The 15,923-nt window shown below is 45.4% G+C and overlaps 1 protein-coding gene across 2 annotated transcripts in view; it reads right to left on the bottom strand.

Moving 5' to 3' along the window:
* Positions 1–976: 976 nt before the first annotated feature.
* Positions 977–15,923, bottom strand: part of Pde6d (phosphodiesterase 6D) — a 45,628-nt gene continuing 30,681 nt past the window's right edge. The window contains exons 2-5 of one of the 2 annotated variants that reach the window (XM_052750524.1): positions 5,448–5,536; positions 4,584–4,709; positions 3,699–3,804; positions 977–1,549 (exon numbers count right to left, since the gene is read on the bottom strand). In XM_052750524.1, coding sequence (XP_052606484.1) covers positions 1,468–1,549; positions 3,699–3,804; positions 4,584–4,709; positions 5,448–5,536 — 403 coding nt within the window. In that variant the 3' untranslated portion in view covers positions 977–1,467. Of the gene's footprint in view, positions 1,550–3,698; positions 3,805–4,583; positions 4,710–5,358; positions 5,537–15,923 lie in introns of those variants that run through there. The other variant, XM_052750525.1, reaches the window with a different exon arrangement.

Here is a 15,923-nt window from a genome sequence, read left to right as displayed (position 1 = left end):
TTTTAATTTAGTTTTGGATATTAGAAAAATAGTTCCCGGGCGGTGGTGGTGCATGCCTTTAATCCCAGCACTCGGGAGGCAGAGGCAGGTGGATCTCTGTGAGTTCGAGGCCAGCCTGGGCTACCAAGTGAGTTCCAGGAAAGGTGCAAAGCTACACAGAGAAACCCTGTCTCGAAAAGAAAAAAAAAAAAAAGAAAAATAGTTCTCTAAGGCAGGGATGTAGCTCAGTTGGTACAGTGCTTGTCTAGCATGCACAGAAGCCTAGACTGGAACCCCAGCACCCCATAAACTGTATGTGGTATCACACATCTGTAATTCCAGTACAGAGAAGGATCAGAAGTTCAGGGTCATCCTTGAAGCTACAGGCAGCTTGAGGCCAGCCTGCACTACACTGAAACCTTGCCTAAAAAAAGAAATGAAAACCAAGATAACAAGAGAACTGTCCCTGAAAGTTGCTGCTGGCACGATCAGAATGCATGGTACCTCCTCCTCACCCACTCCTCACGAGACAGGGACTAGGAAAGATGGCAGGGGGTGGGGGAACTAGGCTATACCAAAGAGCCAGGTAGTGCCCTCTGGCCTGAGGTCTACCATTCTGGCGGCCAGACAACTTGAACTTGTTCATATTTTGTAAAGGAGAATGGAGGTCGCTGTGGCCCAGAGTTGAGTCCCTACCAAAGAACTCCTTTGGTTTTTGGGTCAGACTCCAGAGCACTGCAGAAGGTCTGTGTTCCTCCCACGCCGGTTTCCTGATGTCGTCTTAACCCTCTGAGCCTTGCCCCAGCCCGTGTGTCCCCACCACCATCTTCTGACGTCCACTTTTAGAAGCAGCAGTGGAGGCATTTGGGAATGAGAGCTGTCCATCTACTTCTGGAGTGAAAGAGAGTTTGTAATCCTATAATGTGAGAATTAATATCTTTCTTCCTTCATGAAGACAGATTCACAGTCCAGAAAAGACGAGAGAAGGAAGCAGTGCCATGCTAAAGACTGTAGGAATATTTTAATGCTTTAATTACATTATGTAATAATAATATCATCGTCTATTTTACAAGTTAAAGGTAGGAGAATGTATGAAATAGAGGTGGTAGGAAAAGAACTAAATGGGTCAGAAAGGTAAATTTTTTCAAAACCAGAGGCCAAAGGAAGCCTGTAGGGCCCAAGGAGGTGGGGCAGGTGACAGACGCAGTGTGGCTCCTGGTATGGGTCTGTCCCCATGCTCGCACCAGGAAGGAGTCAAGGCTTGTCCCTGCCCTTGGCTGGGTTAGGAGTTTAGTCTTGTCAGTGAAGATGGAGGTTTGGGAGAAAAAGCCAACTGGCTACCTATACAGAGCTGGTTTCCTGGTGCCACAGGTGGGTTCTGTGTTGAAGGAATCAGCTGGAGTATCAAAAATCAAATGTGTGGAGGAAAAAAGTGATGCTTCCTCCTGCCCCCATTCCAAATTCTTGAAGTGCACACAAGTTCTTCTCTCAGACATAGAAAAGCCTCACCCTGGACGTGCTGACAAGAAGGTCGTCGTCAAAGAACTTTGTCTCTATGATGACATTGCCCCTGTGGGAGAGAATTAAGAGGGCAAAGACACTGAGTGCCACAGGCCAAGGCACCACTTCCACAGAGGGTGCCATCTGGGTTCTCCGGGCTGGGCACACCTACCACCTAGAGACTTAGTTGGGCATCACAACTTGTTCAGAGTCAGGTGTGGTGGTGCACACCTATGATCCGAGCATCCACAAGGCTGAGACAGGAGGATCTGAGTTCAAGGTTAGTCTGGACTATATAGTGGGCTATCTCAGAATGGAAACAAAGCCAGGCATGGTGGTGCACACCTTTAATCCCAGCACTAGAGAGGAAAAGGCAGGTGGATCTCTGTGAGTTCCAGGTCAGCCTGGTCTATATGGTGAGTTCCAGGCCAGTCAGGGCTGCAAAGTGAGACCCTGTCTCAAAACAAAAGCAAAGCAAAGCAAAGCAAAACAAAATTAAAAAGTGTTGTCTATTTGGGTTAGATTCTTACACGGTGTTTAACTTACATGACTTGTTTGTTCCCATCAAGCGCAGAAGTCAGAAATAAGAGTATGCCTTTGAGCTGGGTGGTGGTGGTGGTGGTGGTGGTGGCGGTGGTGGTGCACACCTTTAATCCCAGCACTTGAGAGGCAGAGCCAGGCGGATCTCTGTGAGTTCGAGGCCAGCCTGGTCTACAAAGTGAGTTCCAGGACAGGCTCGAAAGCTACACAAAGAAACCCTGTCTTGAAAAACCAAAAAGAAAAAACAAAAAACAAAACGAAACAAAACAAAACAAAACAAAAGAGTATGCCTTTGTCTTGGCAGAGTGCTCTGCATACAGTTCCCATGGACACCTCTGGCTGGATTACTAATGGATGGCTGCAGGTCCTGGGCCAACCTCAGGGAGGCATTTTCTTCTGCAATACTAACTAAAGCAGACAGCTAAGGTACCTTGCCCTGCTGCACTCTTCCTGACTTTGGGTAGTAGCACTCTGTTCTTCCTTTGTGGACAATCCCTCTTCTCGTCTCTGGGTCAGCTGAATGACCCCTCTCTCACCTTGCATAGGGGTGTCACAGCATTCTATTCATGCCAATCAGATTCTTTCCTGAGTAGCACCCTCCCTCAGCTACTCCTTAGGAAGACATCACAGACATCTCTTCCAAGCTTCGAGGTCTCTGCTTGGTCTAACTCAAGTCAGGGTTTGTCTCTGTGGTTTCCAACCAAAGAACCTTAAACGAGGCACCTGGACTATGAGGATGGGGCTAGATGGTTATTTCAGTGGCCCATTCTGCTTGCATTTTCCTTTCCTGTCTGTGCCAGAGAGGGATCCTAGAACCTCGTGCATGCCAGGAAAGAACATTCCTACTGGGCCATAAATGGCAGTGCTCCCATTTATAAAATGGAGTATTACTGCCATATCAAATCACCTGAGGGTTTTATTTATTTATTTATTTATTAATTATGTATACAACATTCTGCCTGCATGTATGCCTACATGCCAGAAGAGGGTATGAGATCTCATTACAGATGGTTAAGAGCCACCATGTGGGTGCTGGGAATTGAACTCAGGACCTCTGGAAGAGCAGCCAGTGCTCTTAACCTCTGAGCCATCTCTTTAGCCACTATATTTTATTTTATTTATTTATTTATTTTTTTTTGGTTTTTCGAGACAGGGTTTCTCTGTGTAGCTTTGCGCCTTTCCTGGAACTCGCTTTGGAGACCAGGCTGGCCTCGAACTCACAGAGATCCGCCTGGCTCTGCCTCCCAAGTGCTGGGATTTATTTTTAACAATAGTTATTTTAAGACTGGGTGTGGTGGCACATGCCCTTAATCCCAGAACTGGGGAGGCAGAGATAGGTAGAATTCTGTGAGTTCTAGGCCAGCCTGGTCTACGAGTTGAATTTCAGGGCAGCCAGGGCTACAACAGAGAGATCCTGTCTCAAAAAAACAAGACAAACAAACAAACAAACATATTATCACCCAAAGACAAGTCTTCAGAGTGAATGGGAAATTTAAAATGTGGTTTAAAGGTTTCGAACCTGTTATTTTTCATAGGACAAAACTCGGTAACCTTGACACACCCCTGGGAATTCTGCTCTTATTCTCTCTAGTTCTCTGCCTGAGAACAGGACCAGGAGTCCCACCTGCCTGAAAGCCTGTTTTGAGACACATGTTGAAATTCCCTGAGACCTCACTCACGTTAGGACGCTGGCGGGCATCATCTGGGACTCAGGTGCTGCTTCTATCAAGGACTGCCAGGTATTTGTGGAGTTAGGGATCACAAAGCCAAACTCGAAGAACCACTCTGAAGGAAGAAGGAAAAGCCAGTGAGCAGGTGCTATTTGTGGGCATGGGGAACCATAGGCTATTGGTCCCTCTCCTTTAGAGTGGGCTCTTCCTATCCAGAACCATGAAAGGAACCCATCAGATACCTCCAAAACCAGAGGCCTACTAAAGGACACAGAGACCTTACACACTCTCTTCTGATTCATGCCACAGACCTCTTCTTCTTCTTTTTTTTTTTCTCAAGACAGGGTTTCTGTGTAGCCTCGGCTATTCTGGAACTAGTCCTGTAGACCAGGCTAGTCTCAAACTCAGAGACCCACCTGCCTCTGCCTCCTGAGTGCTGGGATTAAAGGCGTGTGTCAGCACTGCCCGCCTAAGCAGTACTTTCTCAGGAGTAGCGAGATGGACACTAAAATAGAGGTCGAAAGGCCTTTGGGGTTTTAGCTTCATGGTGCCCACATTTCTCTTACAATTTGAGAACTGAATGCAGGAAGTCCCTACTAGTTACAGCTTATGATGTGTAGGTACAGCCTTAAACTATACTTCATCATAGCTGCTTCTTTCAAGACCACACTGTAATACCACATCAGGTACAGGATAGGCACAGGCACCCCAGCTTCCAGTCCCAGGGAGCTCCAAGTCCCTTTTGTGCCCAGCCTTATTTTGTTGTCACTGGGTCCCCAGTGTTGCGGAATGTAGAAATTCTATTAGTTATCCAGTTGGTATTCTCAAAGCACTGCTTTGCCTCAGCCCCTACTCTTCCACACTCTGGTTCCAGGTACACACGTAGCAGAATACCTTCTAGGCATTGCCCTTTGAAGTAAACTTTTTGTTCCAGGCGGAATTTTTCCATTTGCTCTGCAGAAGAAAAGTTCAATTCTCGAGACACTGCCTTGCACTTGAGGATTTTCTTGGGCACACGGGCTGATGAGAGAGAGAGAGATATTGGTACCCTTCTAAATGAGAGCCACAGGACTATGATGCTCTAGGTTCCCGGGAGTTCCTTTGGCTGCCTTAGAGAATGTGCTATGTTTATGAAATGTCATTAAATGCCTTGGTAACTGCATTACATTCCAGCTGAAGGAGGCAGAGATCTACTGGGTCAACACGTGACATGTTGCCAAGGAACACGAGACCTGGTGTCTCTACAGGCTTCACCTAGCTGGTCTTGGCAGGCTCAGGCTGTTAACATCCTCTCTCTATGCAGGCTGTGTAGGTGCCTTCTCTATATTCTGATTCCTTGAAATGCTTTACCTTTTCTTTTTTCCTCCAGAGAGATAAAAATGAAAACTTTCTTTTGGAAAAAGTTTAAATCTTAGCTTATAGCTTTTCTTTTCTTTTTTGAGACAGGGTCTCATGTGGTTCAAGGTTGGCTTTGAATTAACTATATAGCTGAGGCTAGCCTTGAACTCTTCATCTTCCCATCTCACTCTGCAAAGTGCTGGAATTACAGATAGGAGGCACCACATCCAGATCTGGGTATGGTCCAAAGCTAAAGTGGATTTGGGGAAGTGAGAGAAAGAAATGTAAAAGCGGAACAAGAAGTGTTCTTCTGTTTGCCGGGAGGGCTCACCTGTCTACTGGCTGTTTACTTAGCTCCCTGATGCCAGGGTCTGTTCTGGCCCTGGGCACAGCTTGTGCATTCAAGGGGCTGCAAAGTACCTTCATGCTCCACACCAGGGACAGACAGGTCTTCTGTTCCTTGCCAGAGTATCTTCCCTGTTTCAGCGTCCCGAAGGTTCATCCAATTTCTGATCAAGTATGATTAAGGAAAAGGAAGGTTCCAAGAGGGACTGACTGTGCAGTGGAGGGCCTCACTTTGCTCCTGTCAACTCTGTTTATTTTACAGCAAGTCTGCCAAACTTCCCACGAAAGCAGGTAAGTGCATGCAGGAAAGTCCAAAAGGTACCTAAAGGAAGAGACAGAGACCGCCAGAGAGATTTTTATCTATATCATCTCACATAAGGATTCAGAGCAAAGGGCTTCAATGTAGCTCAGTGGTGGAGAGCTTGCTTAGCGTTTTCAAGGCCCTAGTTCAATCCCCAGTACTGGGAGGAAAAAAAGAACTCAAAGATAGCAACGAGAAATTGTAAGCAAGGACCAGAAAAACGAATAGTGAAAAAGAAATTGAAACGTGTCAAAGGAATCTTATCAGCCAAATAGTAAACGACGTAAGAGGTCAGATGACAGGGGTCCTGCCAAAGAACTGAGCCATACAAACTATAATGAAGGTCACAGCCATAAGCCTCACTCACTAGCATGGACTCTCAAATAACCTTCAGTGTCCTGCTTTTAAATATGAGCGGACAGCCAGGGACTGGATTGATCCCACAGGCCCAAGTGCTTGCTGCAGGACCCTGACCGCCTGAGGGTGATCGCTGGATGTCAAGGTCAAAGCGCAGAACAGATTCCCCAAGTCTGTCCTCTGACCTCTCTGACCTCCACAAAAGTATTGTGGCATATGAACACACACATACACACACACACACACACACACACACACACACACACACACACACACACACACGTCAGCCAAGAACCATCAAAAATCAAGAAGACATTTACTATGAAAGACAAACCAAAACAACTAAGAGAGAAAAGGGACTACAGATGAAGATTAAAAAGAACATAAAAACTAATAAAAAGATAGCACTGGAGAAAGGCTCAGAGGTGAAGAGCACTGACTGCTCTTAAGAGGCCCTGGGCTCAACTCCCAGCATCCAACCATATGGCAGCTCACAACTATTTGTAACTCATTTCTGGGGATCAGAAACTTCCCATGGTAAAACACCAATGCATATTTAAAAAAAAAAAAGAGAGTGTTTGCCATTTAAAAAAAACTTTTGTTTGCTCCCCTACCCAACCCCTAGACAGGATTTCTCTGTGTAGCCCTGGCTGTTCTGGAACTCACTTTGTAGACCAGGCTGGCCTCAAACTCACAGAGATCCACCTGCCTCTGCCTCCCAAGTGTGGGATTAAAGGCGTGCGCCACCAATGCTCAGCTCTAAACAATCTTACAATCTTTAAAAATGAGAAAGATATGATATAATCCAAATGCCAACTGTTATATATAACAGATTTTATATACTTTATGTGATTTTCTGTGGTTCATGGCTGCTACAATTTATAGACTAGTCAACTAATAATCTTAATCAAAAAATGGCTTCTAACTTAAATATGTTTTCTATGTTCTGTGTTTGATAAGTTAAGTGATATAGTAATAACACATCCAGAGAACAACAACAGACCACTAGAAAAACAAATTTTGGTGCCAGAGTCAAGAAAGCTAATGCAAAAGTTGGAAGAAAAATTGAAGAAAGCTGAATTTAAATGCAACTTCGGTGTATATATTTCTACTTAAGTCATAACTTACAATTTTAAGTATTAAAAATCTGCCTCTTATCCCTGTATACACAAGAAAGCTTCTCCATTCTAAGAGGGGGAACAACTCAAACTGCTGCCCTGTCAACCCATTCTGCGCTCAGATTCGGCCTAGACACCTGAAGCCCCACATCTTCAGAAGATGCTCTGCAAAGGTCACAGTCATGTTCTATGTACTCACTACAGGAACATGCACATCAGACTGTCTGGAAACTAAAAAACACACCCAAACACAAATGGCAATTATGTCTGTAATTCTTGACTCACAGGCAGGAAAGACATTCTTAGCAAAAAACTACAGTCAGAAAAGCCTTAAAGAAACAGTCTCAGCTCAAGCTGCATCTGACGAGAATATACCCCTGGCACAGGTCAGCAAGAAAACTTTGGGATGCAAAAGATTTATTTCTACTATTTAAAATGCATATCTAGGGGGCTGGAGAGATGGTCCAGCTGTTAAGAGCACTGGCTGCTCTTCCAGAGGACCTGGGTTCAATTCCCAGCACCCACATGGCAGCTCACAACTGTCTGTAATTCCAGTTCCAGGGGATCTGACACCCTCACACCAATGCACATAAAATAAAGTTTAAAAAAATATTCTAAAAAAAAAAGCATATCTATATCTGTATCAATAAGATTAAGGGAAAAAAAAGCACTAGGTGGTGGTGGTGGTGGTGGTGGTGGTGATGCACACCTTTAATCCCAGCACTTGGGAGGCAGAGGCAGGTGGATCTCTAAGTATGAGGCCAGTCTGGTCTACAGAGCAAGTTCCAGGACAGTCAGGGCTACACAGAGAAACTCTGCCTCGGTAAAAAAAAAAAAAAAAAAAAAAAAAAGAAAGAAAAAAGAAAAGAAAAGAAAAAGAGGCCATGAATTTGAAAGAGAGCAAGTAGGGAGGAACACGGGAAGGTTTGGAGGAAAGGGAAGGGAGACATGATGTCATTATATATAATGTTAACAAATAAAACTATGTGTATGTTTGTGTGTCTGTCTGTAGGTATCCATGCAGGCCAAGGGTATCTCCACTGGGGTTAGAGTTAAAGGTGACAATGATCTGCCTGACATGGATGCTGGGAACTGAACTCAGGTCCTCTGGCCAGAGGAAACCTGTGCTCTTAATGGCTGTTAATTCTCCCACACCTTACTTGTGATTAGGTATTTGTGTGTGGGCTTCTCTGTGGGCTTGTACATACAAGTGCAGGTGCCCAGATAGGCCAGAAGACACTGGCTCTCCTAAAACAGGAGTTATAGGTGGCTCACAACTGCCTGTAACTCCAGTTCCAGGGCATCTGGCACCCTCTTCTGGCCTCCACAGGCACTGCACACACATTGTGCACACACACACACACACACACCCACACACACACACACCCACACACACATGCAGGCAAACACTCAAACACATAAAACGTTTTTCTTGGTTAGCTCAACATTTCTTTCATGTACCCTAATCTGAAAACTGCCCATGTCTAGATCAAGTGTTTCATTCCACAGTCATAGGAACTTATTATATTGAATCTACTATAAACAATAAGAAACCAGAGAAATACAAGAGAGTCCTATCCAAGTTGGGGGGTGGTGGCGGCGGCGGTGTACGCCTTTAATCCTAGCACTTGAGAGGCAGAGGCAGGTGGATCTCTGTGAGTTTGAGACCAGCCTGGTCTACAGAGTGAGATCCAGGATAACCAGGACTGTTTCACAGGGAAAACCTGTCTCAAAAAACCAATTGAAAAAAAAAAAGAGTCCTATCCAAAGGTGGTAGAGTGGAAGTAACTAAGGCTCCTTAAAGTTCTGTGGCTTTAGGAGTAAAAAGAAAGGCCGGGCCTCTGGTGGGCTAGTTTCTCAATGTGCTGGGTTCCCAGGGCTTCTTCTCAGAATCTCAGGGACACGGACACACACACAGAGACACAGAGAGAGATAGACAGATAGACAGACAGAGACAGGGACAGAACTACCCCAACAAGCAAACAACTGATTCCCAGGCCTGAAATCTTAGTGTGCAGAAGGCTGAAGCAGAATTGAGTGTGAGGCCTTGTCTCAAAAACAAAAACAAAATAAGCTAAAATAAAAACCAACCAAATAAAAATTCCCCAAACGCTGGCTTCCAAAAGTAAAAGACAAGATCTGATGACTGACCATCTGGTTGAAAACATTTTTGCTTTGGGGCTGGAGAGATGGCTCAGCAGTTAAGGGCACCGGTTGCTCTTCCGGAAGTCTCAGGTTTAATTTCCAGCGTCCACATGGCAGCTCAAAACTGTCTCTAACTCCAGTTCCAGGGATCCAGTGCCCTCTTCTGACTTCAGTGAGTCCTGCATACAAGTGGCACGCAGACATACATGTAGGCAAAACACCCATATACATAAAATTATAAAATTTTTTTTTTGCTTCAACAGCATTTTGTTATGCAGAATTTTGAGAGAAAAAAAAATGACCTGAGTTTTAAGGCTCAAAGGTCAAGTCACCTCCAATCTAGAGAGAGGATTAGGGAGACAGGCTTTAAAGGAGGGGGTGCTGGGTACTATTTATAAACACCACCCTCTGGGTCAGCCAGGCCATCTCTTTTAAAGGCTCCCTGGTGTTTGTAAGGAGGATGAGCAGAGGAGCACTCCTTTGCTACTGGAAGATCCTCTTGGTATTAGGACTCCCTTATTCAGGACCAGCCCAGTAAAATGCTCTCACATGTAAGAAAACCAACGGCTTTAAAATACGCTTCAGGGCTGGTGAAGGTGCTCACCACCACACTTGATGATCTGAATTGAATCTCTGGGTTACCCGCATGGTGGAAGGAGAGAGGCCACTTCCGTGAGTTGTCCTCTGACCATTACATGTAAGCTGTGGCATTCACATGCTCACACATACATGTACAAACACAAATACAAACATAAATAAAGAACAAAATTTTTTTTTTTTTTTTTTGGTTTTTCGAGACAGGGTTTCTCTGTGCAGCTTTGTGCCTTTTCCTGGAACTCACTTGGTAGCCCAGGCTGGCCTCGAACTCACAGAGATCCGCCTGGCTCTGCCTCCCGAGTGCTGGGATTAAAGGCGTGCGCCACCACCGCCCGGCTAAAAACAAAATATTTTAAGTTTCAGAGTAAAATGATAAGTTTCAGAGTGAAACTTATTAAAGCTTGCAAAGTACTGAGTCTCCAGAAAGATAAAAAAAAAGAAAGAAAGCAAATAACAAGAAAGAATGGGAGGCTCTTAGCTTAAAGGGAAGGTTTTATGAATCTTTTTATGTTAAGGGATCTATGTGGGGGCTGAACAGGTAGCTCAGTGGTTAGGTAAGAGAACTTCTTGCTCTTGCTGAGAGCTTGGGTTCCCAGAACCCACATGGTGGCTCACAAACATCTGGAGTGTCAGTTCCAGGTGATCCAAGGCACTCTTTTGGCCTCCACAGACACCTGGACACATGTAGCACACATACATACATGCAGGAACAACACTCATGCATAAACTAAAAACAAAAAAGAACTTAGATGAGCTAGTACAGGAGCTGGAGCCAGAAGTGGATGCAGAGGCAGTGATGAAGGAGGTAGCAGAGTGGGAAGGGAGGGCTGGGGAGAAACCAGAGGACCTGTCAGAGGAACAGGGACCAGATCCATTTCTTTGAGAGATGAAAATGAAGGGAATGAACTAAAATACTTAAAATATCATCTAGCAACCATGGAGAGGCATTGGGGATGAACACTCTGGTTCCAGGAGTCTTAGTGGAAATGGTCAACATCAACTTCTCTATAGTAAGCAGATTGACTGTACATGCCAGAACCTCAGTGGCCAGTTGAAGAAGGAAGAATGAGAAGTTAGAAAAGAGAAGAGAGTAGAGAGAGAAAGTGGGAGTCAGAGAAGGAAGAGAGAAAAGAAACATACTCCACACACAATGGAGCCAGAAAGACGCAACGGGAGGAGGGAGGGATGGAGGGTTGAAGATGCAGCTAGGATGTCCGCCGACGACTCAGAACGGAGACAGGGCCAGGGCAGAAGAGAACAAAAGGAAGTCTCGGGAAGTCTGCAGACCAGACTGCATAGTCCTTGTTTATTTTTATGCTATTTAAGTATTATATGATTGTCTTGGTAGATAAGATTCTTGGAATGGGCAGAGGAGGACCTTAACTGGCAGATACTCACAATTTCATGTAACTTATCATGTAACTTGTGCCACTTTTTATTTTATTTTATCCTTGCTAGGAGAACCAGGCTGGCCTCAAACTTAATGATCCTCCAACCTCTGTCTCCAGGGTGCTGGATTATAGGCATGAACAACATTCAGCTAGAATTTGAAATAGTAAGCAATCTCCTTAAAAGTATTTGAAATTGCCAGGCAGTGGTGGCACATGCCTTTAATCCCAGCATTTGGGAGGCAGAGGCAGGCTGATTTCTGTGAGTTCAAGGCCAGCCTGGTCTACAGAACAAGTTCCAGGACAGGCTCCAAAGCTACAGAGAAACCCTGTCTTGGATTTCCCTGCCCCCCAAAGAGGAAATATCTACATAAAAAGTCACAGGCTTTTTTATTTGTTGTTAGGAAGGAACAGATGGAGACCACAGGGTATGTTACTGTATAGTCACAAGGGAAAGCCAAGAAAGAACCATGAGTGCACTACAGCAGGACAGCTGCCACACAGCAGTCATGGGATCTTTAACCTAGCCTAGTTTTAGTGTATTAAATACAGTACATTTTAAATACATTATTTTAGTGTATTTTGTATTTAGTTGTAAATACAAGCAACATATAAAACCAGGGTCTTCAGGTTGGGACAAGATTACACAAAATGCTTAAAAAAGCATTTATATATTAAAGAACACGCTGCAAGTGTGGGATCCTATAGTTATTTAGTATTAAAAACTCCCCAAAGAAGTCACCGAGCATAGTAGGCCATGCCTTTAATCCCAGCAGAAGCAGGTGGATCTCTGTGAGATAGGCTAGTCTAGTCTATATAACAAGTTCCAGGACAGCCAGAACTATGTAAGAGGAGACTGTCTCAAATCTGCCTGTGATTTCAACTCCAGGTGATCCAACAGGCACCAGCTCACACACATACATGACTAAAAATAATAGTAATAAAAACAAACTCAACCAACCAATTAACCACCCCTCCTCCAAGGAGATCAATTATTTTCAAATTCTCTAACAGCATACATCACCTTACTCTGTCTTCCTGGCTTTTTATCTGTTGGGGAGCAAGGGGAGCAGAAAATGAAAGGCTCTTGCTATGAAGTCCTGATTAGCCCAGAACAAGGTGGGCCAGGCTAGCCTTGAACTTGTGACAACTGTCCTGCCTTATGAGTGCTGAGGTGCTAAGTGTGTACTAACATACCTGTTCTTTTTTTTTTCTGGAGCTGAGGACCGAACCCAGGGCCTTAGCAAGCGCTCTACCACTGAGCTAAATCCCCAATCCCAACATACCTGATTTTTAATCTAGCTTTAATAAAGTAACTAAAAGGTGATTTTAGTGTTTGGTTTTGGTTTTATGCATTCAGTCCCTCACAATTCCCAGAAAACCTACTGTGGTCCTCCATGTTGTTCATGTGTTAGTTTCCATCCTGTCTCTCATTCTGATCTACTGAAGAGTACAGTTGAGAGACTTCAAACTTTTAAAGAGACTTTATTTTCAGAGAGATTTCTGAATATTTTAAAGAAACTTTGGACTTTTAAGTGTTTGAATTTTTAAAGAGCTGGAATGTTTTATACTGTGGTGATGTTAACATTAAAATGAGATCTTGAAGCCGGGCGGTGGTGGCATACGCCTTTAATCCCAGCACTCGGGAGGCAGAGCCAGGCGGATCTCTGTGAGTTCGAGGCCAGCCTGGGCTACCAAGTGAGTTCCAGGAAAAGGCGCAAAGCTACACAGAGAAACCCTGTCTCGAAAAACAAAAACAAAAAAAAAAAAAAAAAAAAGAGCTCTCGGGGACAAGAAAGGAAAGGGTATGTCTTAAAAAGCGCTGAGTTTGTGTGTCAAGCTAGTTTTTACATCAACTTGACTGAAGCTAGAGGTACCTGAAAGGGGGAACTTCAGCTGAGAAATGCCTCCCTAGATGGCGCTGTAGGCAGGCTGTAGGGCATTTGCTTTCTGTTTTTATGTGTAAAGTGTTTTGCCTGCATGTAAGTATGTGTACCATGTGTGCCTGATACCACAGAGGTCAGAAGAGGGTACCAGATACCCTGGATCAGATGGTTGTGAACCACCATACAGACGCTGGGCATTGAACCCTGGTCCTCTGCTCTCAATCTTTCAACCACTGAGCCAACTCTACAGCCCCTGTAGGTCATTTCCTTAATTAGTGATTGATTTGGGAGGGTCATCCCATTTTGGGTGGGGCCACCGTTGGGCAGGAGGTCCTGGGTTCTATAAGAAAGCAGGCTGGGCTGGACATGAGTGGGGGTAATGAAAGGCGAGGGTTGAGGGAAAGAGAGCTTGGGGGAGCGGGAGATCCCAGCTGGATCAACAACAGAGAGGGAGAACAAGGAATAGGAGACCATGGTAAATGAAGACCACATGAGAATAGGAAGAAGCAAAGTGCTAGAGAGGCCCACAGAAATCCACAAAGATACCCCCACAACAGACTGCTGGCAATGGTCGAGAGACAGCCCGAACTGACCTACTCTGGTGATGGGATGGCCAAACACCCTAATTGTTGTGCTAGAAACCTCATCCAACTACTGAGGGATCTGGATGCAGAGATCCATGACTAGGCCCCGGGTGGATCTCTGGGAGTCCAATTAGCGAGAATGAGGAGGGTTTATATGAGCGAGAATTGTTGAGACCAAGGTTGGATAAAGCACAGGGATAAATAGCCAAATGAATGGAAACACATGAACTATGAACCAATGGCTGAGGGGTCCCCACTGGATCAGGCCCTCTGAATGGGTGAGACAGTTGATTGGCTTGATCTGTTTGGGAGGCATCCAGACAGTGGGACCAGATCTTGTGCTCATTGCATGAGTTGGCTGTTTGAAACCTGGGGCCTATGCAGGATTGTTTGGCTCGGCCTGGGAGGAGGGGACTAGACCTACCTGGACTGAGTCTACCAGGTTGACCTCAGTCTGTGGGGAAGGCTTTGCCCTGGAGGAGATGGGAATGGGGGGGGTTGGGGGGAAGGTGAGGGGGACGGGAGGGGGGAGAACAAGGGAATCCGTGGCTGATATGTAGAACTGAATTGTATTGCAAAATAAATTAAAAAAAAAAAAGCCTAAAAAAATAAATAAATAAATTTACAAGTTAATTGATGGAATTTGAAAAAAAAAAAAAAAAGCAGGCTGGGCAAGACAAGAGGAGCAGGCCAGTAAGCAGCACCCCTTCATAGCCTCTGCATCAGGTTCTGCCTCCAGAAATTTTGGCCTTCTTGAGTTCCTGACCTGCCTTCCTTCAATGAAGGACTGTGATGCCAAGTGTAGGTCAAATAAATCCTTTCCTCTCCAAGTCCCTAAATTGCTTCTGGTCCCCCCCAATCCCCCAGACAGGGTTCCTCTGTGTGGCCTTGGCTGTCTTGGAACTCTCTTTGTAGACGAGTTGGCCTCAAACCTAGAGATCAACCTGCTACAGCCTCCCAAGTGCTGGGATTAAAGGCGTGTGCCACCATGCCTGCCTTGGTCATGGTTTTTTTTTTTTTTGGTTTTTCAAGACAGGGTCTCTCCATGTAGTTTTGGTGCCTGTCCTGGATCTCACTCTGTAGACCAGGCTGGCCTTGAACTCACAAAGATCCACCTGCCTCTGCCTCCTGAGTGCTGGGATTAAAGGCGTGTACCACCACCGCCCAGCATTGGTCATGGTGTTTTATCCCAACCAGAGTCACCCTAAGACCCCTGCAAAGGCCTTGCGGTTGATGCCTGGCAGTTTAGAAACAGGTGGCATATTCAGGCACTGAACTCCTCAGCCCAAATGACCTCTACACATGTCCACACTTTCTTTTTGAGGGGGAGGGGTAGTGGTTTCAAGACAGGGTTCCTCGGTGTAGCCTTGGCTGTCCTGGAACTCCCTCTGTAGACCAGGCTGGCCTTGAACTCACAAAGATCCTCCTGCCTCTGCCTCCTGAGTGCTGGGATTAAAGGTGTGTGCCACCACCACCTGGCCTTTTTCTTCCACATTTATTTTTTCCCCATCTGATCTCTTCAATAAATTGCATTTTTTTCCTTTTTTAAGCAACAGAATCTAAGTTGCATCATTGCTTACAGAGTGCCCTTTATTTTTTTTATTTATTTATTTTTTTTCGAGACAGGGGTCTCTGTGTAGCTTTGCGCCTTTTCCTGGAACTCACTTGGTAGCCCAGGCTGGCCTCGAACTCACAGAGATCCGCCTGGCTCTGCCTCCCGAGTGCTGGGATTAAAGGTGTGCGCCACCACCGCCCGGCTTCAGAGTGCCCTTTATGATAAGCACATTCCTACTCTCAGACCTCCTCGTACAGCAAGACAAAACTATCTGTATGTGAAACTACTTCCAGGATAACACTAACCGTATGATCAAAAGAGCCCGAAATTCAATGGTAACTTCATGGTGTGGCTTCTGTCAATTTGTCACGTTATTTCCCTCTGCTGTGAGTCAGTCCCAGGGGAGGGCTATGGAGCTGGTTGCTTCTGATTGGGAACAACAGCAGAGGCTGTGGATTCCCTCCCTGCTCGTCCCCGGGAAACAGCGAGCCAAACAGCAGAGGAACCCAAGCCATCCGAGAGGCCCTGAAACTGGCGGGTGCTGCTTGGCAAACATGGAAGTATCACTAAGAGAAAGGGAAGGAGGAAACTCTGTAGATCTGGCTTGGGCAGGGAACTCT

This window comes from Peromyscus californicus, unplaced genomic scaffold (assembly GCF_007827085.1).
Source record: "Peromyscus californicus insignis strain IS unplaced genomic scaffold, ASM782708v3 Scaffold_21__1_contigs__length_65335640, whole genome shotgun sequence".
NCBI classification, from domain to species: Eukaryota; Metazoa; Chordata; class Mammalia; order Rodentia; family Cricetidae; genus Peromyscus; species Peromyscus californicus.
Note: the sequence above shows the minus strand (reverse complement) of the source record. Positions and strands in the feature narration are given on the sequence as shown.